We start from the raw sequence: 27957 nt of genomic DNA, 5'->3' as shown, positions 1-27957 counted from the left end.
ACAGCAGGAACCAGCCTCCCCACTAAACTAACTCAGAAAAGCAACATCACAGGGGCTGCTTCTGGAGCCTGTAGCTCAGAGTGCACCCGGCTCCAGCTCAGCCAGCTGTGCAGGGGGATAAGGGAGGGGGCACGAGCCAGCTGGGCCCCCTCCGGGAAGGAGCATAACGAGGGAGGCGTGCTCACATCTCTCAATGGCGGGTCCCCGGCCATGGTTGCCATGGCGACGCGGCCCCGCCCCCCGGAGCCGGATGTCGGGGACATACCTAAAATGGCGACGCAGGGGCCGATGGTGATCGCGATGCGCCTGCGGAACCAACTGCAGGCGGTCTACAAGATGGACCCCCTGCGGAACGAGGTGAGCTCGGCCGGGAGGCCGCGCCGCGCGCCTGCGAGGGGGCGGGGGTTCCGGGGCAGGGGCTTCCTCCCGCGCCCCCGCCACGGGCAGGTGGAGGAACCCGAACCCCGAGACGCCGCGCCACTGCGCAGGCGCGCTAGAAAGGCGTCCCATTGGACGGCCGCGGGGCGCATGCGCAGGTAGGCGCGCGAGGGCCCGGCGCATGCGGAAGTAGGAAGTACACGGCCGCCGCGCATGCGCAGTGCCACTGCCCACCGATGGCGCAGGTAAATGTCCTGACACTTTGCAAGTGTTTGGCACCAAGTTCATAAGGTGCCCGCGGGACTCGCCCCGGCGGGGGAGCCGGCTTTACACCAATAGTAGTCATTAACTGTATGTATGGCCGGCACACTGTGGGTGTCTTGACAGCCCCCTGAGCCGCTAGGGCGCTGGAGGCAGGTGTTGAACTCTGACCCCATCAAAGTCAAGGAAAATAACACGGGTTTGCGGGTCAATATGTTCCCTGAGATGGAGCCACGGAAAGCAGTGGCTGGGCTGCAGTGTTCCAAGGGCTGTGTCTACAAAGCTACACATGCATGGGGGGGGGTGTAAGAGGACCCCATAACAGGGGCAATAACAGATGTTTATTAAACTGCCTGCACTGCTCGCCACTTCTCCATTAATAAATAAGAGAACCCCTTACTAAAGGCCTCGAACGTGTGGGGCGGGCAGTGCAGTCCTTCAAAAGAGTGCGGTGTGTGTCTCCCATTCCCAGAGTTGCTTTATTTCACCCCCCCCCCCCCCCCACCTTCACAGCTTTGCTGTCTGGCCCTCTGCACCTGCATCACCATTATCCATTTGCACCCTCTACCTGATGGCCAGAATTATCCATTACACTCAGGTGAATCCCAATATTGAGATAATGCAGTCTGTACCATTCGGCTGGCCTCAGTAGTTTCATTTAAACTTGTTTCCCAGTTGTTCGCTTTAAACAGACTGGACGTGTGGTTATTTGAGGCATGAGGGAAGGCGGTACACTTGGGCTCGCAACAAGTGACCGTTCCTAATATGCACTGGTGGAAACCATTGTTTACAGATTGATAATCTTCATGCAAAACATATTTCGAGCTGATAATGGAGCTTACCTTTAGATGGCAGGCGATATTGGGGTCGTGTTGTTCCAGCAGAACGGACCCCTCCTTTAACAGAATGTTATGATGGTATACAATCTAAAATGGGGCATGATGCATAGCTCATGTGGCCAGGTGTGAGAAGGCTGCTTTCTCCTTATCGATTCTGGGCCATACAGTTGTTTTCTCATTCAAAATTTAGTAGAACTGCAACTCCCACAATTGTAAGCATAAACAGGACTTTACCTTCTCACGCATGCTTACAGTTAACTTGAGAGGTCTCCATAATGGAGCAATTTACAGGTGTCCATATGGCACACACACTAATAGTGGATGTCGGAGCCACCTCTCATTGTTTTTGTCACTATTTGCATAAACCTTCTCATATTCCTTTTTCATTCTGGGCCCCTGCGTCCTGTAGATTGATTTCTTCTGCCCTCTCCCCACCGCCCTACTTCTGGATAGCGTGACTGCCTGGCTTCACATGCTTCAATAATGTGACCATGGACACTTTGCTCGTGACTGATTTGACTTTGTCCCTCAAATGCTATTTGCCTCTATGCGCACTCACTTTCATGCTTCCTCATGTTAACAACTGCCCAGCCTATCCTCCTACCTGCTCTGGTTTCCGAGTCTCCTGTTGGTAACCCACTCAAATGTTCTTCTGATTAGGGGTCTTACCGTGTTTGGTAACCACCGGCAGTCTATGAAAAACATTTTACACCCATCATTGTTCCCTTTATCTTTCATTGTTCCTGTTCAGTTTTGCATCTCACGTTGCTTTCTTTTCTCTTCTGCGTTTGACCTGCCCTGTTCTTTTTCTGCCCTCTTAATTCATTCCTTCTTACTCTTAAGTATTGAAACTTTTATACTCACGATTTATTCTCCTTTTATTTGGTCTCCTTCCTCTGCCACAATTGTGCTCTAGAAGGAAGTTTCTCTTGGTAAGAAGAGTTCATCTACTCTCGAGATTTTCCTGCATATTCTTTTATAATTTCTCCATCATCCTGAGACCTGGGTTATCTCTTTTGATACGTTCATTCTCCGCTGCTGTCACTACCTCAAGATGTATTCTCTCACTATCTGCAAATATCTGGCACTGGCGGAGTTAGAGCTATTATTTTCCATTCTTCATGGAACCCCTCCTACCCTACAAATCTTTTTTTCCTAATATTGTATTTCTTTTTCTAAACCTTACCGACTTTCCCTCCTCATTTTCTGTCACTTTCCAGGCCCTCTCCTGTCTTTCTGTGTTGTTAATTCCTTACTTACTTCTGATTCCAGGTTCTTTCTGTTAGTTGACTTTAACCTTTGTCCCCACTCATGCCTCCTTGTTCATTGCTTTCAAATTCTTCTTTTTTTACTTATTTTCCCTTTACTCTCCTCGCATTTCGGCATTCTCTCTTGATCTTTTTGCTTCTGATTATTCTGGTCTTTCCCTTTTCTATCTGTTGAGCATCTGATTCCTTCTCCGTCTCATTATCCAACCGCTTTTGTACCTTGCAACCTTCGTTGCCTTGACCACTCTTCATTCTTTTAATGTGCATGGATCTCTCCGTCCCCTTTCTGATTTTAACCAGCACAGCCCTTTTTTTCCTCCGTGGCAGCCTCCCTTGATGCTGTCAATCTCTTTTTTTACTATTCGAAAACATTCCCAATCCTGTTTGACCCCATCCCTTTATTCCTCATGTAACACTTTGCGGAAACATAAACAGCAGAAAAAAATCTGTCTGCCTTTTATGTTGTTGCACCTCGAACTCCCTACGACCGTGAGTTTTTTTTTTTTTTTTGTGCTAAGCTAGTCTGCCCTCCTGAACCCATCCTTCTTAACCATACTTTGAATTCCTTACTTTCCGCTTCTGTCTTGCTTCTTGCTTTACCTCTAAAATCAATGATCATCACTTTTTGTGTTTTACCTCCTCTGTTTTATCATACGTCTGTTGCTCTTCCATCTTTTTCCCAATATACTCCTCTTTTGAAGTTTCTGTTAGTCTGCTGCTTCAATGTTCTAATTCTACAGCTTGCCCATCCGGTCCACTTCCTTCAGCTCCTTTCCCACAGGTAAATCACCTCCTCCTCCTTGTTTAATTTCTTATCTCTCTGTGGGCATCTTTCACTCTTTTTTATTTACATGTGCTCCCATTCCTCAATCCTTAAGATGCTGTCATGGAGACTCCCCTTGCTTCTAATTACTGCCCCATCTCCATTTCTTTGTCTACTTCTTTAGCATGCTACCCACTCCCAATTCTCTCTCTTTTGATTCAAAATGTATTTCCTCCACTTTTGTGTTTAAATCCTTCTCCACTGAAACTGCTTTTCTACATATCGCAAACTCCCTTATGGCTTCTCACTGCTCTTCTTTGCTTATGCTGTATTCTTTTGGATTTCAGACGCTTTTTACACAGTGTATCTTGCTTTCATCTGGCCTTCTTTATTTTCTCTTATTTCGGGTTCAACTCTTTACTGATTTGTGTTTTTCCCGCTTGTCTGTCTGACCATTTCTAGGCTATTTCTTGTCCTGTGCACAACTTCTACACTTGCGCTTTGGTGTATAATGTCCTTATTATTCGCCGTTCATACAATCCCTCTCTCTTCTTTTCTTTATTGGCAGTAACTCTTAGGTGTTTTTTTTTCTCTACCAATGTCATGAGCCCCTCTATAATTGTCTGCTTTTAAGCATGGGTGCATTTTCCCCTCCCCATGGCAATGCTACCGAAACTGTGATTCTTTTTCCCAGCTCCTCCATCTGCTTGGAACCTAGTGTCATCTTTGACACATCGCTAAACATTTCATATCGCACTTCCTCTCGTGTTTGTATCCATCACTATCCACTCTATGCTATTCAATAAATACTACAGTTTCTCACTTGCTGGGTGCTTTGTCATCATGGCGTACGTCTTCAGGGGGGCCTGTGGGAGAAATTGAGTGATCCAAGATCTCTGGGCATTGTGCATCCCCCTGAGCACAAAATCCTCTTAGGGACTGGGATTTCGAAATTTGTAGGCGTTGAAAAGTTGATTTGCAATGAGCATCCCTGGATCACATGCTTTGGGTTAGTGGTGAATCTGGGAATTAATCCTAGTCTCAATTTAAACTTTTGAGTACGTCGTTTCCTAATTCGTATCCCCTACAAGATGCAATTATTTTGGATTCTTTGACTAGGCAGAACTAAAATCACAACCTTTATTTGTAGATCTGAGATGGAATGTACACTAATTACATGATTAAATAACAAACAATATTGTTAAAAAAACAACTTTTAGACACTTTTGCAAAATGGATATGGCTGTAACTTGATCATAAATGCAAGTCTACAAGCGCCAGAACCCTTATTGACATAGACCTATAAAGTAGGGTGACTAGACGTCCTAGTTTTGCTAGTACCGTCCCGGAATGTGTCCCTCTATTTCCCCCGTCCTCAGAGTTTTTTTAATTTGAAAGACAGTGTCTTGGTTCTTTGTTAATGGGACTCATTGTTTGGCAAAAATGGTTAACATCCTATTATTTACAGAAGGTCCACTTTGCAAGATGGTTTCCAACCACTAACCTTTCAGGGAGCCTCCACGTGCATGAACTCATTGTGCCAAAGAGAACGGTTGGGGCGCTACTAAGATATCATTCAGAGCAAAAGCTCCTTTGTTAGTAACATGATTACATCCACTGTAAAAACGCTGAAAATACAGTGGGATCGGGTGGGGGTTAAGGGGGAGAGGAGAGTTGGGTGGAGGACATTAGATATTTTTAACACCTTGTCCGGCTTTTTAGTTTTTGGACCAAATACCTGTACCCATAAAACAGTAAAATCCCACTTGGCCGCCTATTTTATTTTTTTTGTTTTTTTTTTAAACCCTACCAAATATATACACATTGGCAAACTCTGTTCAACTGATACCTCTAAATATGTATTTTTAAGACTTTCATTAGCTCCTTATGACTAGGAGCAAAGTACTTTACAATTCTAATGTCAGAAAAGCAGAGTTAGAATTGTATTTATAAAACCTTCAGAGAATGCGTGCGATCAGCCAGGTGGAGTTATGGGAGAGTGTAGGTTCGCCGGCTATAACAAACAAATGATGGCCGGTCTTGCTGCTCTCAGTGATTCTTATTTATGACCATGAAATAACCCCCCCCCCTTATCCTACACCCAAGACATATACCCCCCAAACAAGATGCCTTTCTTTCGATCCTGCACAAATGAAAACAAACCTTGGACCCTATACTTATGCACACACACACACATATTTCTGACGCCAACCTTCACAATCTTCCACAAAACTTTCCCACCCACCATGGACCATTGTGGAATATGTCCCACCCACCATGGACCATTGTGGAATATGTCCCACCATGGACCATTGTGGAATATATCCCACCCACCATGGACCCACCATGGACCATTGTGGAATATGTCCCACCATGGACCATTGTGGAATATGTCCCACCCACCATGGACCATTGTGGAATATGTCCCACCCACCATGGACCATTGTGGAATGCCTCCCACACACCATGGACCCAAGTGACATATTTTGCACACAGAATGGACCACAGTGCAATATTTCCCACATGGAGACCATGTACAGTCTGCTAAGCAAATGAGCTAAACATTTTAATGCAGTTGTGCGGGTTTCTCCATTTAATGGTTTTATGAAGTACCAAAACTTCTCAAAAACAAGTTACGCAAGTGCACAGACCACTAAAGTGCTATTGCCAATGTCCCGTACAGACCACTAAAGAGCTATTGCCACTGTCCCATACAGACCAAGAGCTATTGCCACAATCAGTACAGACCACTAAGAGCCATTGCCACTGTCCAGCACGGACCACTAAGAGCCATTGCCACTGTCCGTCCAGTACGGACCACTAAGCCATTGCCACTGTCCAGTACAGAGCAATAAGGAATTTCAATAGGACGAGGAAGAGGGACCATCAGACAGGAGTATGGAAAGGGGTCATTTGGAAGGATTTGCAGAGTTGACCAATGAGTGAGTGAGCAGCAATAATGAGAGGGCCAGGGATTAGCCATATTGTCTGTGTGAGGTATTAGCAAGCAGGGTTAACAATACCGATGATCAGGTAGATTTGCTGCAATGATCAATTGGCAATAATGAAAATAAGATGAGGATTATCAGTATTTGTCTTGTATGCTGAATTAGCCATAGTGATCTCCTCCAGCTTGGATATTGTTTTGTTAATGTGTCCCATCCATCCCCACCCCTAACCTCCCATGCATAACCCCACCCTCCCTTCAACATTTACCCAGTACAGCCATCAAAACGATCCATCATCCACATTCCAGCACTTCGCCGATCAACCGTAACCCCAGAGTCATAGCAGCACCCTTCTCCCCACCTTGCATCTATCCAACGGGCACATCTCCACACTACCCATCCAAACCACTGCCACAGACTCCCACATGCACATCTCCACACTACCCATCCAAACCACTGCCACAGACTCCCACATGCACATCTCCGCAATACCCATCCAAACCACTGCCACAGACTCCCACAATACCCATCCAAACCACTGACACAGACTCCCACATGCACATCTCCGCAATACCCATCCAAACCACTGCCACAGATCCCACAATACCCATCCAAACCACTGCCACAGACTCTCCTAGGCACATCTCCACACTACCCATCCAAACCACTGCCACAGCTCCCACATGCACATCTCCGCAATACCCATCCAAACCACTGCCACATACTCCCACATGCACATCTACACACTACCCATCCAAACCACTGCCACAGACTCCCACATGCACATCTCCGCAATACCCATCCAAACCACTGCCACAGACTCTCCTAGGCACATCTCCACACTACCCATCCAAACCACTCGCACAGACTCCCACAAGCACATCTACACACTACCCATCCAAAGCACTGCCACAGACTCCCACATGCACATCTCCACACTACCCATCCAAACCACTGTCACAGACTCCCACATGAACATCTCCGCACTACCCATCCAAACCACTGCCACAGACTTCCACATGCACATCTACACACTACCCATCAAACCACTGCCACAGACTCCCCCATGCAAATCTCCACACTATCCATCCAAACCACTGCCACAGACTCCCACATGCACATCTACACACTACCCATCCAAACCACTGCCACAGACTCCCACATGCACATCTACACACTACCCATCCAAACCACTGCCACAGACTCCCACATGCACATCTCCACACTACCCATCCAAACCACTGCCACAGACTCCCACATGCACATCTACACACTACCCATCCAGACCACTGCCACAGACTCCCACATGCACATCTACACACTACCCACCCAAACCACTGCCACAGACTCCCACATGAACATCTCCACACTACCTATCCAAACCACTGACACAGACTCCCCTAGGCACATCTCCACACTACCCATCCAAACCACTGCCACAGACTCCCCTAGGCACATCTCCACACTACCCATCCGAACCACTGCCACAGACTCCCACACAAACTTCTCCACACTATCCATCCAAACCACTGCCACAGACTCCCACATGCACATCTCCACACTACCCATCCGAACCACTGCCACAGACTCCCACACGAACTTCTCCACACTATCCATCCAAACCACTGCCACAGACTCCCACATGCACATCTCCACACTATCCATCCAAACCACTGCCACAGACTCACACATGCACATCTACACACTACCCATCCAAACCACTGCCACAGACTCCCACATGCACATCTCCACAGCACCCATCCAAACCACTGCCACAGACTCCCACATGAACATCTCCACACTACCCATCCAAGCCACTGTCACAGACTCCCACATGAACATCTCCACACTATCCATCCAAACCACTGCCACAGACTCCCACATGCACATTTCCACACTACCCATCCAAACCACTGCCACAGACTCCCCCATGCATATCTCCACACTATCCATCCATAACACTGCCACAGACTCCCACAATACCCATCCAAACCACTGCCACAGACTCCCACAATACCCATCCAAACCACTGCCACAGACTCCCACATCTCCACACTACCCATCCAAACCACTGCCACTGACTCTCACGTGCACATCTCCACACTATCCACGCAAACCACTGCCACAGACTCCACATCTCCACACTGCCCATCCAAACCACTGCCACAGACTCCCACACGAACTTCTCCACACTATCCATCCAAACCACTGCCACAGACTCCCACATGCACATCTCCACACTATCCATCCAAACCACTGCCACAGACTCACACATGCACATCTACACACTACCCATCCAAACCACTGCCACAGACTCCCACATGCACATCTCCACAGCACCCATCCAAACCACTGCCACAGACTCCCACATGAACATCTCCACACTACCCATCCAAGCCACTGTCACAGACTCCCACATGAACATCTCCACACTATCCATCCAAACCACTGCCACAGACTCCCACATGCACATTTCCACACTACCCATCCAAACCACTGCCACAGACTCCCCCATGCATATCTCCACACTATCCATCCATAACACTGCCACAGACTCCCACAATACCCATCCAAACCACTGCCACAGACTCCCACAATACCCATCCAAACCACTGCCACAGACTCCCACATCTCCACACTACCCATCCAAACCACTGCCACTGACTCTCACGTGCACATCTCCACACTATCCACGCAAACCACTGCCACAGACTCCACATCTCCACACTGCCCATCCAAACCACTGCCACAGACTTCCACAATACCCATCCAAACCACTGCCACAGACTCCCACATCTCCACGCTACCCATCCAAACCACTGCCACAGACTCCCACATCTCCACACTACCCATCCAAACCACTGCCACAGACTCCCACGTGCACATCTCCACACTATCCACGCAAACCACTGCCACAGACTCCACATCTCCACACTGCCCATCCAAACCACTGCCAGAGTCCCACGTGCACATCTCCACACTATCCATCCAAACCACTGCCACAGACTCCCACATGCACATCTCCACACTATCCATCCAAACCACTGCCACAGACTCCCACATGCACATCTCCACACTATCCATCCAAACCACTGCCACAGACTCCCCCATGCATATCTCCACACTATCCATCCAAACCACTGCCACAGAGTCCCCCATGCACATCTCCACACCATACATTCAAACCACTGCCACAGACTCCCACGTGCACATCTCCACACCATACATTCAAACCACTGCCACAGACTCCCACATCTCCACACTACCCATCCAAACCATATTCCACCCGTTTCCACCACAGGCAGTGCCCCACACTCCCTTACTCTCACACAGGCTCGCTAGGCACTCCACCCAAACACGCCCACCCACTCGTGTGCACTCCTTAACAGGCACATCCCCACTTTCCATGCAGCCCACATTCTGCATAGAGCCTGTGGTACCCGTCATACTGCCACGGGCACCTGCCCACCTCCGCTCTTCACTCCACAGGGTTGAAAGGAGCAGAGGGTAATGGGGGCAGCGGGAGTAGAGGATCGGAAAGGCAGAAGTGTAACAGCAAGCAAAGTGTAGTAGTTGCCAACTCTGGGACCAGAAGATTTGGGGAGTCTTTCGTATTCCTGCCCATTCCCAGACGAAGGTCTCGTGCGCTGTGGCCCATGATTGGTCTTTGTGGTCTGTGATTTGGCGGGGTTCAAAGATATCCTCAGATAGGTTTGACCTGATGCTGGTGCATCACATCATTTGCAGCCAACGAACCTCTTATTGCTGTAATGCTGCACACATGAACGTGATCTTAATAACGCTGTGTCCCCTCTTATCTCTAACAGGAAGAGGTGAAGGTCAAGATTAAAGATCTGAACGAGCACATCGTGTGCTACCTGTGCGCCGGCTACTTCATCGATGCCACTACCATCACGGAGTGCTTGCACACCTGTGAGTACCCCCTCCTACTCAATACATGGGTTAGGGTGGCAGTCTCATACCTTTTAGATGCAGCAATGAGAAACTGGTGTAGCTTGGCTTCAAACTTAGAACTGCCTCTAGAATTAAAGGATGCCAATGCATTTTATGTGATATGAGTCAGGGGGCGGTGGGTTCTACTTTCTTGCCTGACGCCTTAAGAAGGACTGATTGTGCGACCGAAATGAATCGCATTCCGGTTTCACGTACACGGCTTTAGGACTGCTCGCCTTGTAAGCAAGATGACAACGCAGGTTCGATCCCCGGGCCTGTGCTTAGAAACCTCTGGGTATTAAGCGCGTTTTAAATAACCTATTATTTCATAGCCAAGCGACTGGCATTTTAAAGGATGCTGTGTAGCTCAGCAGGTGGCATGATTCTTGTAGATGCTTTCTACCTAGCTCTTTTCACTCCACAAAAGGACTGAGCAGGACGGCCCAGGTCCCTTATTTCAACTGTCCCATGCTACCGAAGCATATGGAGTGTGCATTTTACCACGAGGGAGCCATGTCAGTAGCTTGTTCCCTGGCTAATTTATTTTATTATATATAGCGCACAAAACCAGAGGCATCTAGACGCTTTAGTTTAAGAGATTGGTTACATTTGGAACTAATTGCATGAGGCTACAGTCGTGTGCAGTCCAGCTCAGTGGTAGAAGGTTGCAGGTTACATCATTGTCTTACATTATTTACAAATCTACTAGCAACATGTAAGCATGTTAACTCATTTTGGCTCCCATAGTGATCTTGATCCTCCGATAAACCCCTTGTTGCATAGACGACTGCTACTGTATAGAACAGGGCCCCAAATCCAAGTGTCAGAGAGGAATGCACAAGGCCCTTGAAGTAGTAATTCCAGGAGAATGGGGCTTGGCCAAAAGTGCTCCTCACCGTCCGCGTGGGAGAAAAGTGCTCCTCACCGTCCCTGCGGGAGCATCAGCAGGATCGTCCACTGGGGGAAGTAGAGCAGAGTCCGCCAGCAGAAGCCGACTTATTGCTGAATATCCGAGGCAAATGTTCTATGAATTCAGCTTTTCTGAACTTCAGTCCTCGAAAAAGCAAGACATCTCTGGTTAAAAGAATTAGAAAAAGGATAAGATCCCTGGAAGAACGTACAAAACAAGGCTAATGATTACTAGCTGGCCCTGTTCTTCCTTTGCTACTGCAATAAACGCACACAAAACAAGGCAAATGTATACTAGCTGGCCCTGTTCTTCCTTTGCTACTGCAATAAACGCACACAAAACAAGGCAAATGTATACTAGCTGGTCTTGTTCTTCCTTTGCTACTGCAATAAACGCACACAAAACAAGGCAAATGTATGCTAGCTGGTCCTGTTCTTCCTTTGCTACTGCAATAAACGCACACAAAACAAGGCAAATGTATACTAGCTGGCCCTGTTCTTCCTTTGCTACTGCAATAAACGCACACAAAACAAGGCAAATGTATACAGTTGGTCCTGTTGTTCCTTTGCTACTGCAATAAACGCACACAAAACAAGGCAAATGTATACAGCTGGTCCTGTTCTTCCTTTGCTACTGCAATACACGCACACAAAACAAGGCAAATGTATACTAGCTGGCCCTGTTCTTCCTTTGCTACTGCAATAAACGCAGACAAAACAAGGCAAATGTATACTAGCTGGCCCTGTTCTTCCTTTGCTACTGCAATAAACGCACACAAAACAAAGCAAATGTATACAGCTGGTCCTGTTCTTCCTTTGCTACTGCAATACACGCACACAAAACAAGGCAAATGTATACTAGCTGGCCCTGTTCTTCCTTTGCTACTGCAGTAAACGCACACAAAACAAGGCAAATGTATACAGTTGGTCCTGTTGTTCCTTTGCTACTGCAGTAAACACACACAAAACAAGGCAAATGTATACTAGCTGGCCCTGTTCTTCCTTTGCTACTGCAATACACGCACACAAAACAAGGCAAATGTATACTAGCTGGTCCTGTTCTTCCTTTGCTACTGAAGTAAACGCACAGAAAACACAGCAAATGTATACTAGCTGGCCCTGTTCTTCCTTTGCTACTGCAATAAACGCACACAAAACAAGGCAAATGTATACTAGCTGGTCCTGTTCTTCCTTTGCTACTGCAATAAATGCACACAAAACAAGGCAAATGTATACTAGCTGGTCTTGTTCTTCCTTTGCTACTGCAATAAACGACACAAAACAAGGCAAATGTATACTAGCTGGCCCTGTTCTTCCTTTGCTACTGCAATAAACGCACACAAAACAAGGCAAATGTATACAGCTGGTCCTGTTCTTCCTTTGCTACTGCAATACACGCACACAAAACAAGGCAAATGTATACTAGCTGGCCCTGTTCTTCCTTTGCTACAGCAATAAACGCACACAAAACAAGGCAAATTTATACTAGCTGGCCCTGTTCTTCCTTTGCTACTGCAGTAAACGCACACAAAACGAGGCAAATGTATACTAGCTGGTCCTGTTCTTCCTTTGCTACTGCAGTAAACGCACACAAAACGAGGCAAATGTATACTAGCTGGCCCTGTTCTTCCTTTGCTACTGAAGTAAACGCACACAAAACGAGGCAAATGTATACTAGCTGGTCCTGTTCTTCCTTTGCTACTGCAATAAACGCACACAAAACGAGGCAAATGTATACTAGCTGGTCCTGTTCTTCCTTTGCTACTGCAGTAAACGCACACAAAACAAGGCAAATGTATACTAGCTGGCCCTGTTCTTCCTTTGCTACTGAAGTAAACGCACACAAAACAAGGCAAATGTATACTAGCTGGCCCTGTTCTTCCTTTGCTACTGCAATAAACGCACACAAAACAAGGCAAATGTATACTAGCTGGTCTTGTTCTTCCTTTGCTACTGCAATAAACGCACACAAAACAAGGCAAATGTATACTAGCTGGCCCTGTTCTTCCTTTGCTACTGCAATAAACGCACACAAAACAAGGCAAATGTATACAGCTGGTCCTGTTCTTCCTTTGCTACTGCAATAAACGCACACAAAACAAGGCAAATGTATACTAGCTGGCCCTGTTCTTCCTTTGCTACAGCAATAAACGCACACAAAACAAGGCAAATGTATACTAGCTGGCCCTGTTCTTCCTTTGCTACTGCAATAAACGCACACAAAACAAAGCAAATGTATACAGCTGGTCCTGTTCTTCCTTTGCTACTGCAATACACGCACAGAAAACACGGCAAATGTATACTAGCTGGTCCTGTTCTTCCTTTGCTACTGCAATACACGCACACAAAACAAGGCAAATGTATACTAGCTGGCCCTGTTCTTCCTTTGCTACTGCAATAAACGCACACAAAACAAGGCAAATGTATACTAGCTGGTCCTGTTCTTCCTTTGCTACTGCAATACACGCACACAAAACAAGGCAAATGTATACAGCTGGTCCTGTTCTTCCTTTGCTACTGCAATAACCGCACACAAAACAAGGCAAATGTATACTAGCTGGCCCTGTTCTTCCTTTGCTACTGCAGTAAACGCACACAAAACGAGGCAAATGTATACTAGCTGGTCCTGTTCTTCCTTTGCTACTGCAGTAAACGCACACAAAACGAGGCAAATGTATACTAGCTGGTCCTGTTCTTCCTTTGCTACTGCAGTAAACGCACACAAAACAAGGCAAATGTATACTAGCTGGCCCTGTTCTTCCTTTGCTACTGAAGTAAACGCACACAAAACAAGGCAAATGTATACTAGCTGGCCCTGTACTTCCTTTGCTACTGCAATAAACGCACACAAAACAAGGCAAATGTATACTAGCTGGCCCTGTTCTTCCTTTGCTACTGCACTAAACGCACACAAAACAAGGCAAATGCATACTAGCTGGCCCTGCTCTCCCTTTTGGCACTATTACTTATTTTGAATTGTTTGTTTTTGTATGGTGCTTGTGCTTCTTAGCATCACCTATTGGAGTAATCCAACTCCCATTTACACTTTCGGTGACGGTAAAACAAGAGATGTTTTTGTTTTCTTGCAAAACATACAGGCAGCATCTCACTCGTTCACCCGTTCCCTCTTGACTACTACCCTGTACCCTGTATAGGTTACTGGGCACATGGCAGTCGCATAGACGGGAAGGGGTAGATTAGGCCTTATTATGGCGCGCTATTACCTCCTCCTGCCTCGCACATCGGGACCATCTATGAAAGGAAACTGGTGGCGAAAAATGACCTATGATCAGTTCTTCTGGTTCAACATGGCTGCCTCGAGGACTTCCGCCCTCTTACCCTCAGGTGAGGGGTGTAAGGCCTCCGCCCCCATGACCTCTTACAGTTTTACTGAATGTCGGAGCGATTGGCCTTGGTCCAACAGCCTTGACCCAGTCACCAGGCACGGTGGGAAAGGCTCCCAGTGGGCAGTTTAGACTCACATGCACTGTCCAGTTCATGTAGGACAGTACGTTTCTATTGCCTAACCAGAGCATGCTTAAAGAGAAGAAGACTAGCTTCAGGGGTCTAGCCCCCACCCCTCTTCTAGCTGCCCTCTTGCTCGCCTCTTTATGTGTCGTTTGGGGACTGTGCACTACTTTAATTTGCACTGCAGCGACGTGATTTTCTTCTGCTCTTGCCGAGATTACAAGTTTGCTGCCTCTAAGAAGATGACCGCCACACCAAGGTGTTTACCCATTGCCTAGCAACAGGAAGCTACGGACCCGGATTGGTCCCCACAAAGTATTTCTTCCTTCCGGCATCACCGGAAGGCGTAAGCGGCCTGATCTCCAAAGGCCTGGCTCATAGGGCCAATCGCCTGCCCTGGCCTGTCGGAGCCAAGGGCCAGCCTTTCTGCCTTCTCTCCGGTATCGCCTGCTGCGCACCCACAGGAGCAGCCACCTTCCTCCCATGAACGCTCTGCACATCCTATCTTGAAATCTCCCCATTACCAGGACGCTACTGCGGATCTTTACCGCCCGTTTGAGAATCATTTGAATTTGGTATATCTGATCACAACACTTTACTCGTCACCGTATGCTCGCTGGGTGTGCCCAACTCTTCACTCGCCCTTACAATACTGTTATACTGTGTGCCCTTTCGCTACGTTACTCTAACTGTATACACGAGTGCTTAGTGTTACTGTTCTGCTCCTTGACTTGCAGTATCTATGTTCCATAACCTATCTGCATAACACACGGCTTATCTTATACCCTCAGCTCCTGAGATAGCGGATCACTCTTGCCCACTCTGATGACTAGCCTACCTTTTCTGTTTGGCACTAGGTCTAGGCCGACTAGCCTACTATGTTGAGTCACACTAACCTATGCCTAATAACTATCCTTTCTACACTGAATTGCCTACTGAGTTGCATTGTGAATTGCCTACGGCTGTCTAGCTTTTATGTTGAGTCACATTAGTCTATGCCTTATAACCAGCCTACTACACTGAATTGCCTACTGTGTTCCGTTGCGCCAGCCTATGCCTGACTAGCCTATTGTGGCGATTTGCACTAGCTTATCCCTGATAACTAGCCTACTACACTGTATTACCCAACTGTGCCGAATTGTATTAGCCTAAGCCGACTAGGCCTGACTAGCCTACTATGCTGATTGGCACTAGCCTGCCGTGTTGTATTAGAACAGCCTGTGCCTGACTAGCCTGCTATGCTGATTGGCACTAGCCTGCCGTGTTGTATTAGAACAGCCTGTGCCTGACTAGCCTGCTATGCTGATTGGCACTAGCCTGCCGTGTTGTATTATAACAGCCTGTGCCTGACTAGCCTGCTATGCTGATTGGCACTAGCCTGCCGTGTTGTATTATAACAGCCTGTGCCTGACTAGCCTGCTATGCTGATTGGCACTAGCCTGCCGTGTTGTATTATAACAGCCTGTGCCTGACTAGCCTGCTATGCTGATTGGCACTAGCCTGCCGTGTTGTATTATAACAGCCTGTGCCTGACTAGCCTGCTATGCTGATTGCCACTAGCCTGCCGTGTTGTATTATAACAGCCTGTGCCTGACTAGCCTGCTATGCTGATTGCCACTAGCCTGCCGTGTTGTATTATAACAGCCTGTGCCTGACTAGCCTGCTATGCTGATTGCCACTAGCCTGCCGTGTTGTATTATAACAGCCTGTGCCTGACTAGCCTGCTATGCTGATTGGCACTAGCCTGCCGTGTTGTATTATAACAGCCTGTGCCTGACTAGCCTGCTATGCTGATTGGCCCTAGCCTGCCGTGTTGTATTATAACAGCCTGTGCCTGACTAGCCTGCTATGCTGATTGGCCCTAGCCTGCCGTGTTGTATTATAACAGCCTGTGCCTGACTAGCCTGCTATGCTGATTGGCCCTAGCCTGCCGTGTTGTATTATAACAGCCTGTGCCTGACTAGCCTGCTATGCTGATTGGCCCTAGCCTGCCGTGTTGTATTATAACAGCCTGTGCCTGACTAGCCTGCTATGCTGATTGGCCCTAGCCTGCCGTGTTGTATTATAACAGCCTGTGCCTGACTAGCCTGCTATGCTGATTGGCCCTAGCCTGCCGTGTTGTATTATAACAGCCTGTGCCTGACTAGCCTGCTATGCTGATTGGCCCTAGCCTGCCGTGTTGTATTATAACAGCCTGTGCCTGACTAGCCTGCTATGCTGATTGGCCCTAGCCTGCCGTGTTGTATTATAACAGCCTGTGCCCGACTAGCCTGCTATGCTGATTGGCCCTAGCCTGCCGTGTTGTATTATAACAGCCTGTGCCCGACTAGCCTGCTATGCTGATTGGCCCTAGCCTGCCGTGTTGTATTATAACAGCCTGTGCCCGACTAGCCTGCTATGCTGATTGGCCCTAGCCTGCCGTGTTGTATTATAACAGCCTGTGCCCGACTAGCCTGCTATGCTGATTGGCCCTAGCCTGCCGTGTTGTATTATAACAGCCTGTGCCCGACTAGCCTGCTATGCTGATTGGCCCTAGCCTGCCGTGTTGTATTATAACAGCCTGTGCCCGACTAGCCTGCTATGCTGATTGGCACTAGCCTGCCGTGTTGTATTATAACAGCCTGTGCCCGACTAGCCTGCTATGCTGATTGGCACTAGCCTGCCGTGTTGTATTATAACAGCCTGTGCCCGACTAGCCTGCTATGCTGATTGGCACTAGCCTGCCGTGTTGTATTATAACAGCCTGTGCCCGACTAGCCTGCTATGCTGATTGGCACTAGCCTGCCGTGTTGTATTATAACAGCCTGTGCCCGACTAGCCTGCTATGCTGATTGGCACTAGCCTGCCGTGTTGTATTATAACAGCCTGTGCCCGACTAGCCTGCTATGCTGATTGGCACTAGCCTGCCGTGTTGTATTATAACAGCCTGTGCCCGACTAGCCTGCTATGCTGATTGGCACTAGCCTGCCGTGTTGTATTATAACAGCCTGTGCCCGACTAGCCTGCTATGCTGATTGGCACTAGCCTGCCGTGTTGTATTATAACAGCCTGTGCCCGACTAGCCTGCTATGCTGATTGGCACTAGCCTGCCGTGTTGTATTATAACAGCCTGTGCCCGACTAGCCTGCTATGCTGATTGGCACTAGCCTGCCGTGTTGTATTATAACAGCCTGTGCCCGACTAGCCTGCTATGCTGATTGGCACTAGCCTGCCGTGTTGTATTATAACAGCCTGTGCCTGACTAGCCTGCTATGCTGATTGGCACTAGCCTGCCGTGTTGTATTATAACAGCCTGTGCCTGACTAGCCTGCTATGCTGATTGGCACTAGCCTGCCGTGTTGTATTATAACAGCCTGTGCCTGACTAGCCTGCTATGCTGATTGGCACTAGCCTGCCGTGTTGTATTATAACAGCCTGTGCCTGACTAGCCTGCTATGCTGATTGGCACTAGCCTGCCGTGTTGTATTATAACAGCCTGTGCCTGACTAGCCTGCTATGCTGATTGGCACTAGCCTGCCGTGTTGTATTATAACAGCCTGTGCCTGACTAGCCTGCTATGCTGATTGGCACTAGCCTGCCGTGTTGTATTATAACAGCCTGTGCCTGACTAGCCTGCTATGCTGATTGGCACTAGCCTGCCGTGTTGTATTATAACAGCCTGTGCCTGACTAGCCTGCTATGCTGATTGGCACTAGCCTGCCGTGTTGTATTATAACAGCCTGTGCCTGACTAGCCTGCTATGCTGATTGGCACTAGCCTGCCGTGTTGTATTATAACAGCCTGTGCCTGACTAGCCTGCTATGCTGATTGGCACTAGCCTGCCGTGTTGTATTATAACAGCCTGTGCCTGACTAGCCTGCTATGCTGATTGGCACTAGCCTGCCGTGTTGTATTATAACAGCCTGTGCCTGACTAGCCTGCTATGCTGATTGGCCCTAGCCTGCCGTGTTGTATTATAACAGCCTGTGCCTGACTAGCCTGCTATGCTGATTGGCCCTAGCCTGCCGTGTTGTATTATAACAGCCTGTGCCTGACTAGCCTGCTATGCTGATTGGCCCTAGCCTGCCGTGTTGTATTATAACAGCCTGTGCCTGACTAGCCTGCTATGCTGTTTGGCCCTAGCCTGCCGTGTTGTATTATAACAGCCTGTGCCTGACTAGCCTGCTATGCTGTTTGGCCCTAGCCTGCCGTGTTGTATTATAACAGCCTGTGCCTGACTAGCCTGCTATGCTGATTGGCCCTAGCCTGCCGTGTTGTATTATAACAGCCTGTGCCTGACTAGCCTGCTATGCTGATTGGCCCTAGCCTGCCGTGTTGTATTATAACAGCCTGTGCCTGACTAGCCTGCTATGCTGATTGGCCCTAGCCTGCCGTGTTGTATTATAACAGCCTGTGCCTGACTAGCCTGCTATGCTGATTGGCCCTAGCCTGCCGTGTTGTATTATAACAGCCTGTGCCTGACTAGCCTGCTATGCTGATTGGCCCTAGCCTGCCGTGTTGTATTATAACAGCCTGTGCCTGACTAGCCTGCTATGCTGATTGGCCCTAGCCTGCCGTGTTGTATTATAACAGCCTGTGCCTGACTAGCCTGCTATGCTGATTGGCCCTAGCCTGCCGTGTTGTATTATAACAGCCTGTGCCTGACTAGCCTGCTATGCTGATTGGCCCTAGCCTGCCGTGTTGTATTATAACAGCCTGTGCCTGACTAGCCTGCTATGCTGATTGGCCCTAGCCTGCCGTGTTGTATTATAACAGCCTGTGCCTGACTAGCCTGCTATGCTGATTGGCCCTAGCCTGCCGTGTTGTATTATAACAGCCTGTGCCTGACTAGCCTGCTATGCTGATTGGCCCTAGCCTGCCGTGTTGTATTATAACAGCCTGTGCCTGACTAGCCTGCTATGCTGATTGGCCCTAGCCTGCCGTGTTGTATTATAACAGCCTGTGCCTGACTAGCCTGCTATGCTGATTGGCCCTAGCCTGCCGTGTTGTATTATAACAGCCTGTGCCTGACTAGCCTGCTATGCTGATTGGCCCTAGCCTGCCGTGTTGTATTATAACAGCCTGTGCCTGACTAGCCTGCTATGCTGATTGGCCCTAGCCTGCCGTGTTGTATTATAACAGCCTGTGCCTGACTAGCCTGCTATGCTGATTGGCCCTAGCCTGCCGTGTTGTATTATAACAGCCTGTGCCTGACTAGCCTGCTATGCTGATTGGCCCTAGCCTGCCGTGTTGTATTATAACAGCCTGTGCCCGACTAGCCTGCTATGCTGATTGGCCCTAGCCTGCCGTGTTGTATTATAACAGCCTGTGCCCGACTAGCCTGCTATGCTGATTGGCCCTAGCCTGCCGTGTTGTATTATAACAGCCTGTGCCCGACTAGCCTGCTATGCTGATTGGCCCTAGCCTGCCGTGTTGTATTATAACAGCCTGTGCCCGACTAGCCTGCTATGCTGATTGGCCCTAGCCTGCCGTGTTGTATTATAACAGCCTGTGCCCGACTAGCCTGCTATGCTGATTGGCACTAGCCTGCCGTGTTGTATTATAACAGCCTGTGCCCGACTAGCCTGCTATGCTGATTGGCACTAGCCTGCCGTGTTGTATTATAACAGCCTGTGCCCGACTAGCCTGCTATGCTGATTGGCACTAGCCTGCCGTGTTGTATTATAACAGCCTGTGCCCGACTAGCCTGCTATGCTGATTGGCACTAGCCTGCCGTGTTGTATTATAACAGCCTGTGCCCGACTAGCCTGCTATGCTGATTGGCACTAGCCTGCCGTGTTGTATTATAACAGCCTGTGCCTGACTAGCCTGCTATGCTGATTGGCACTAGCCTGCCGTGTTGCATTATAACAGCCTGTGCCTGACTAGCCTGCTATGCTGATTGGCACTAGCCTGCCGTGTTGCATTATAACAGCCTGTATTTTGTATTATAACAGCCTGTGCCTGACTAGCCTACTATGCTGATTGGCACTAGCCTGCCGTGTTGTATTATAACAGCCTGTGCCTGACTAGCCTACTATGCTGATTGGCACTAGCCTGCCGTGTTGTATTATAACAGCCTGTGCCTGACTAGTCTACTATGCTGATTGGCACTAGCCTGCCGTGTTGTATTATAACAGCCTGTGCCTGACTAGCCTACTATGCTGATTGGCACTAGCCTGCCGTGTTGTATTATAACAGCCTGTGCCTGACTAGCCTACTATGCTGATTGGCACTAGCCTGCCGTGTTGTATTATAACAGCCCGTGCCTGACTAGCCTACTATGCTGATTGGCACTAGCCTGCCGTGTTGTATTATAACAGCCCGTGCCTGACTAGCCTACTATGCTGATTGGCACTAGCCTGCCGTGTTGTATTATAACAGCCCGTGCCTGACTAGCCTACTATGCTGATTGGCACTAGCCTGCCGTGTTGTATTATAACAGCCCGTGCCTGACTAGCCTACTATGCTGATTGGCACTAGCCTGCCGTGTTGTATTATAACAGCCCGTGCCTGACTAGCCTACTATGCTGATTGGCACTAGCCTGCCGTGTTGTATTATAACAGCCCGTGCCTGACTAGCCTACTATGCTGATTGGCACTAGCCTGCCGTGTTGTATTATAACAGCCTGTGCCTGACTAGCCTACTATGCTGATTGGCACTAGCCTGCCGTGTTGTATTATAACAGCCCGTGCCTGACTAGCCTACTATGCTGATTGGCACTAGCCTGCCTTGTTGTATTATAACAGCCCGTGCCTGACTAGCCTACTATGCTGATTGGCACTAGCCTGCCGTGTTGTATTATAACAGCCCGTGCCTGACTAGCCTACTATGCTGATTGGCACTAGCCTGCCGTGTTGTATTATAACAGCCCGTGCCTGACTAGCCTACTATGCTGATTTGCACTAGCCTGCTGTGTTGACTTGCAATAGCCATTGCCAGGCGAATAGCCGACTAGCCGACTTTGCAGAAATTAGCCCACTGCTCTCAGCTACAATATCCTATACCCGTTTATCAGCCCATGATACTAATTGCCTTTATCTCTGCTCAAGTATCAGCATGCGACAAACGGCTGCCTCACCCCCGGCTGATTAACAATCCACTGCAATTGAGTGACCTGAATAACTGAGTAATTGAGAACTGTGCTCCCTAGTAATATCCTGGTGACCCTTTTTTCATTTTTCTACCTTTTATCATCCAGCTGATCACAGGCCTAACAATGGCCCAGACTAGGCGCTCAACCTGTCCTCTATCTGCCAGAAACAATAAACTTCGAGCTAGAGTACCTTGCCTCTATGAGCCTAAGATTAGTAACAATATGAACCCCCACCTCAGCTATAACAAAAATACCCCGGGCGCAAATCTGCACCCAGACTAGACCATAAGACCTCGCTTAGAACCTTGTATCCTGCAGTCCGCCCCCCCCTCATAAGACCAAAACTACAACTAATCTGCTCCCACTAGATCACAAGATCTTAAAAACATGACTACGATCTCCGGAGCACCATCAATGCTAGATCGCTAGTGGCACATGCCACTGAAATAGCAGATCTGATATCCACACATTCTAGCTGTCAGAGACTTGGCTGCACGACGCAGCTGGCCCAGCCCTCATGTTAGCAATACCAGACAACTACAAATACTCAGAACGGATAGATCCAACGCAAGAGGAGGCGGTCTAGCCCTCTTAGAGAAAACTAACCTTGCGATAAGACTCTTGCCACCAGCTCCAATTAAATATTGTGAAATGCTCATTGCCGAACTTCCATCTCCTACTGCCGCACCCTAACTATATACCTGCTATACAGACCTCCAGGCCCTATCGGTACCTTCGAGGAGGATATATCAAGCCTTCTTGCCAATAATACCAAAGACTCCTCACAAATATTATTACTGGGTGATTTTAACCTTGGATTCAACGATCCAGGGGACAAAAATGCTCAGGCACTAGCTACCATCCTCTCGGAACATGGATTGACCCAAAAAGTTTCTGCACCAACCCGTGTCAAAGGAAGGGCCTTAGACTGGGTGGCTGACCTGAACTGCGAAACCTCTATTACCAAGGTAACCCCACAATTGTGACTTTTCTCTAGTAATAAACAAACAAATAGCCAAAGAAAAAGTCATGGCACCACCCCTTCTGGCTAGGAGCAAAATAAATGACATCGGATTAGCTACTGCTACATATCCTTCAATCACTAAACTCACTCCCATGTGATTCTGACCCCAACCTCCTTGTCGAGGTATTTAACATTACTATGTCTAAGGCGTTAGACCCCATTGCACCAGTCAAACGGCGTAAAAGTAAACCGCGTGCACATCTCAATGCCTGGTTTACACCACATCTCAAAAACCTCGGACTATAACTAGAATCTTTATGGCGTCACACTCCCTCAGATGAAAATAAACTGCAACTGACGGACTTTGCAAATAACTATAAAAAGGAAATAATTTGCACTAAAAAGACCTTTTGTAATGACAATCTCCATGGCCAGCTCTAACACTAAGGAACTATTCACGATCCTTCGAGAACTGGAATCCCCTATTCCTCCTACAGACAGTGTACCCAAGGACAAACTATGGTGCACAAGCATTTAGAATGCCTTAGCTAACAAAATATCATTACTCCAAAATAAGATTGCCAATAAAAAAGCTTCCCGGCCTACCCAGGAGTCGCTATCCACCAGTACCATTGACTCCGCCAGAAACCTAGAACCATTTAGATTCACCAGTATCTATCCAGGAAACTAAAAACATGATCTCGTCCTTGAAACCATCCAACTGCCAGGGTGACAACAGTCCTGGCCAAATAATCAAAGATGCAGCGTGAGACTTAGTGCCGTTCATCTCAAAATTAATTAACGCCTCCTTCATGACTATCACTGTCCCAAGTAATCTAACAGAGTCCTGGGTCTTACCACTGCTAAAAAAACAAACGCCGGATCCTGCTATTGCAACAAACTACAGGCCTATTACCATGGTGCCCTTCCTTCTCAAAATAATTGATAAAGTAGCGTACCTGCAAATGCAGAACTACCTTGAGGCCACCCACCTCCTAGGTACCCGCCTATCGGGCTTCAGGCCACAACATGGCACGGAAACGGCTTTAATTGATTTGAAAACTCAAATTGAGGCGCTCAAGGACAAAGGGAAAACTTTCATGCTACTGCTCGACCTGTCGGCTGCCTTCGACCTGGTGGACCACAACGTTTTGTGCAAACACCTGGCCTGGGCTCCCACTTTTTGAGGGACGCAATAGCATGGGTCCAATCCTTTTTAGACAACAGAACGATGAGTCTTCTTCCCCTCAGCATCGACAGACTATATTTGGCGTGTCACAAGGTTCTTGTGTATCACCAACCATGTGCAATATATTTACCAAGCCTCTATTTAACAAATTGGACAGACTGGGTACCACCTACACAGACTACGCAGATGACGCCCAGATGCTCGTTCCCCTTTTGGGCAATTTTGGCAAGGATACGGCTTTGGTTAATAAAATCTACCTCATTCAGGCATGGATGGCATCCCATGACCTCTGCCTGAATGACGACAAAACAGAGCTGCTGATCTTTGGATCAGCTGCAAACCTAAAATAACTGAATTCAAGCTACTCCACCTTCAACATAGACAGAAATACAATTAAGGTAGTTAAAGAAGTAAAAACTTTAGGCTTCTAACTCGATTCTACCCTAAGTAAACACGTAAATTCCATGGCGTCATCATCCGCCTACACCTGTAAAGTTAATCTTATTCAAAGTGAGCTGCATTATCCTGCCAACGCACTAACACTATCAAAACTGGATTATTGCAATGCCCTATGCCTAGGTGCCAGCAAATATATCCTAGACGGCCCTGAATATACCCAATAAAGAACATGTCTCAGAAATCAGAAGAGAACACCACTTGCTGAAAATCACTGCCAGAATCTTGCTCAAAACAGTCTCCAAGACTTTCAAATGCCTAAACAATGCAACACCCCCATGCCTGACGGAGAAAATGGTTAGAAAAATATCACCCACCCCTCGCGAGTGGCTAACTCCTTCTGTCTGAACATACCTAGATTCAAGCTAACAAAATCTGGAGGAAGTTGTTTCCCTGTGAAAGCTGCCCAATACTGGAGCGCACTACCTCCAGCTCTCAGAGCTGACCAATTCTACCTCCGCTTTAGGCCCAACACCTTGAATTGGCTGAGCTCCAATGACACATGATCTCTAATGTACCTAATTCCTTGTATATGTCCTATGTATCTGCTATGTGCCACCTACTGCACCATTTTGTTGTATTGCCATTGTATTTTTTATGATGCCTTCCTGCCTTACGCTGTCACCTTTTCTCACTGTGTAAAATAAGCTTTAAGTATTCTTGTACTCGTTGCACCCAGTTACCTATGGGTTCGGTGCGCCTTACAAATTAATAAACAAACTACCACGCCCCTTCATTATGGGGATAATGGTGAAAGGTTGACTTTGGAAAGTGTTGTTGCTAAATGCCATGAGCATTATGAAGTAATCTGAGGCACGGTAAATTTAATACGTTTTATTCTGGACCCCAAGCAGAAACAGCCAGCAGGACTGCAACAAGTATTCAACTGACACGCCTGGAATGTTGATCTACATCGTAGAACAACATTCCACGCGTGCCAGGCTATGACATATCATCCCACCTTAACACCCAACACTGAATGCTACAAATCCAACATAATCCTATAAATGACACAGAAACAGTGCATTTCTATATTGAAAATATACAAAACACAGTATTAAACATTTGCAATTTTCACATATAATCACAACATCCCTTAAAAGGACGACACCAAACTGAATATTCATCGTACATAATGTCCAAACTTCCTAGGGCGTCCAAACTTTCTTACTGGACGCCCTGCACCCCCTCCAGACACCTCCTCAGACAAACCATCACCAGTATCCTTAATCCGCTGCATTTCAACACTACCCGACTCGCAACTCTCGCCCCCACCTACAACTCCATGGGCAGACACCTCTCTTGGCCACACCACATTCTCCCCCAATGCCTTCCCAACACCTTCTTGATACATTGGATAATAATCCAAAATCTCGCCATCCTCAGTAGAAATGGACTTGTTAATCCTAGGTACTGCACCTTTACTACCATCCAGAACCACAATGCGTCTTTTACTCCACCTTGAACCATCCTCCAACTGTACATATCCCACTCCACATTTCACAACTCTCATGGAAGGTAAAAATACACTCCTTCCTTTATACACACCACATCCCTTACCTTCACTTGTAACTCCTTCTTTCCACATTGACTCATCCGTACCACCTCCTGACGTGCCAACACTCTCTGTTGCACACCCCATAAATCTATGTTACCTGGACCACCACCACCCAACGCCATGTTCCTTAGTCTAGAACCCAGCTTCCTCCCCCTCATCAATTCAAAAGGTGTCCGCGTAATCACATCTTCCCAATCCAGACCATTAGCAAGAGCAAGCTGAATGGCACTCTTAATTACACCATTTACCCTTTCCACCAATCCATTGGCACTCGGGTTGTACAAGGCGGTGCGATGATGCTCGATGCCAACTGCCTCAGAAAATCCTTCATCAAATTGGATACAAAATGAACGCCATTGTCCGTCACCAAACGGCCGGAACACCCTCTCTGTCAAATATTTCTTTTTAGAAAAGCAATGACACACTCTGTCGTCACACTGCCAAAAGCCGCCACTTCCACCCACCGGGAGGTATAATACACTAACACCAGCAGGAATCTACACTCCGGTTGTAAACATTCAAACGGGCCCATAATGTCCAATGCCACCTTCGACCAAACTTCCTTCGGGATCTCCACAGAATGAATAGGCTGTGGATGAACCAACTTGCTCTAGTCGCTTAGTGCACACGCATTGCAATCTTTCACCACAATTTCCACCTCTCGATCCAGCCATAGATGGCCACCAATATTCTTCACGCAACCTCCTCTTGGTTAAAGATCGACCTAAGTGATCCTCGTGCGCCAATTCCACCAACCTACTTCTCACACTGACAGGAGGAACCAATCTCTCCCCTCTTGACACGCTCCACAGCCAACTGATCCAACACCCGAGCGTAACCTTTGCCCTTTGATCTGCCTCTAGCAGCATCCCAACCCTTGAGCAAACCTTCCTTGATCCAACGTAACTCAACATCCCTATCACTCTCCACCACCCAATCGTCCTTGTCAACAGTGGGAAGAATACTGGCAACTTGCGTATCCCCCTACCCTTCCACTTCACCTTGTGCATTCTGTCCTCCCCTTCCACTTCACCTTGTGCATTCTCTGGGCCAACCGCTGGAAACCGGGATAAACAATCAGCTACAACATGTTTCTTTCCAGGCAAATATTCCATGGTAAAATTGTACTCTTGTAATTCCAATACCCACCTGGATATTATTGGAGAAACCGATGCCGTACCCCGAGTGGAAAATACATGCACAAGTGGCTTATGCTCAGTCCTGACCACATAAGGAATGCCCCATACAAATGTTCTAAAATGCTTGGATGCCCACGTCACCGCTAGAGCCTTCCGCTCAATCACCGAATATCTACCCTCAGCATCCCTCAAAGCCCTGGAAGCAAATGCCACCGGACCACATTCAACGTCGCGCCACTGCTCCAACATGGCTCCGAACCACACCTCGCTAGCATCCACCATAAGAATTGTCTTTTTGATCTCAAACACGGGGCATGGTCCACCTCATCTTTTACCACATCGAACTCCTCCTGACATTTGTCAGACCACTCAAACCTAACACACTTTAAGTAAGGCTCTCAGGGACACTGTCTTTTCAGCATAGTTAGGAATGAACTTCACATAATACTCTGTTAATCCTAAAAATGACCTCAACTGATCCTTATTTATGGGCGCTGACTTCATAACCTGAACCAATTCCAATTTTGGACTAACGCCACTGGCACTGAGAGTATGCCCTAAATACGTTACTGTGGACTCGCCCACTTGACATTTTGACAACTTCACGGTCAAACCCTTCTGATTTAGCACTTCCATGACCGCATGCACCTTGACATGTTCAGAATGGCAACTACCCCAGACCAATATATCATCCTGGAAATAACTCACGCCAGCCATACCACCAAACAATTCTTACTTGAGCCATTGAAATACTGCAGATGCCGATGCTAACCCAAATGGCATGCAG

The 27957-nt window shown here is 47.7% G+C and overlaps 1 protein-coding gene across 3 annotated transcripts in view; it reads left to right on the top strand.

Moving 5' to 3' along the window:
* The first annotated feature begins 204 nt into the window (after positions 1–204).
* PCGF1 (polycomb group ring finger 1) overlaps positions 205–27957 on the top strand; it is a 253872-nt gene continuing 226119 nt past the window's right edge. For 2 of the 3 annotated variants that reach the window (XM_069632496.1, XM_069632495.1), the window contains exons 1-2: positions 205–357; positions 10285–10390. In XM_069632496.1, coding sequence (XP_069488597.1) covers positions 211–357; positions 10285–10390 — 253 coding nt within the window. In that variant the 5' untranslated portion in view covers positions 205–210. Of the gene's footprint in view, positions 358–555; positions 624–10284; positions 10391–27957 lie in introns of those variants that run through there. The other variant, XM_069632497.1, reaches the window with a different exon arrangement.

Source organism: Ambystoma mexicanum, chromosome 6q (genome assembly GCF_040938575.1).
Source record: "Ambystoma mexicanum isolate Mex_15411 chromosome 6q, UKY_AmexF1_1, whole genome shotgun sequence".
Lineage (NCBI taxonomy): Eukaryota > Metazoa > Chordata > Amphibia > Caudata > Ambystomatidae > Ambystoma > Ambystoma mexicanum.
This window is presented reverse-complemented; position numbering and strand designations above follow the sequence as displayed.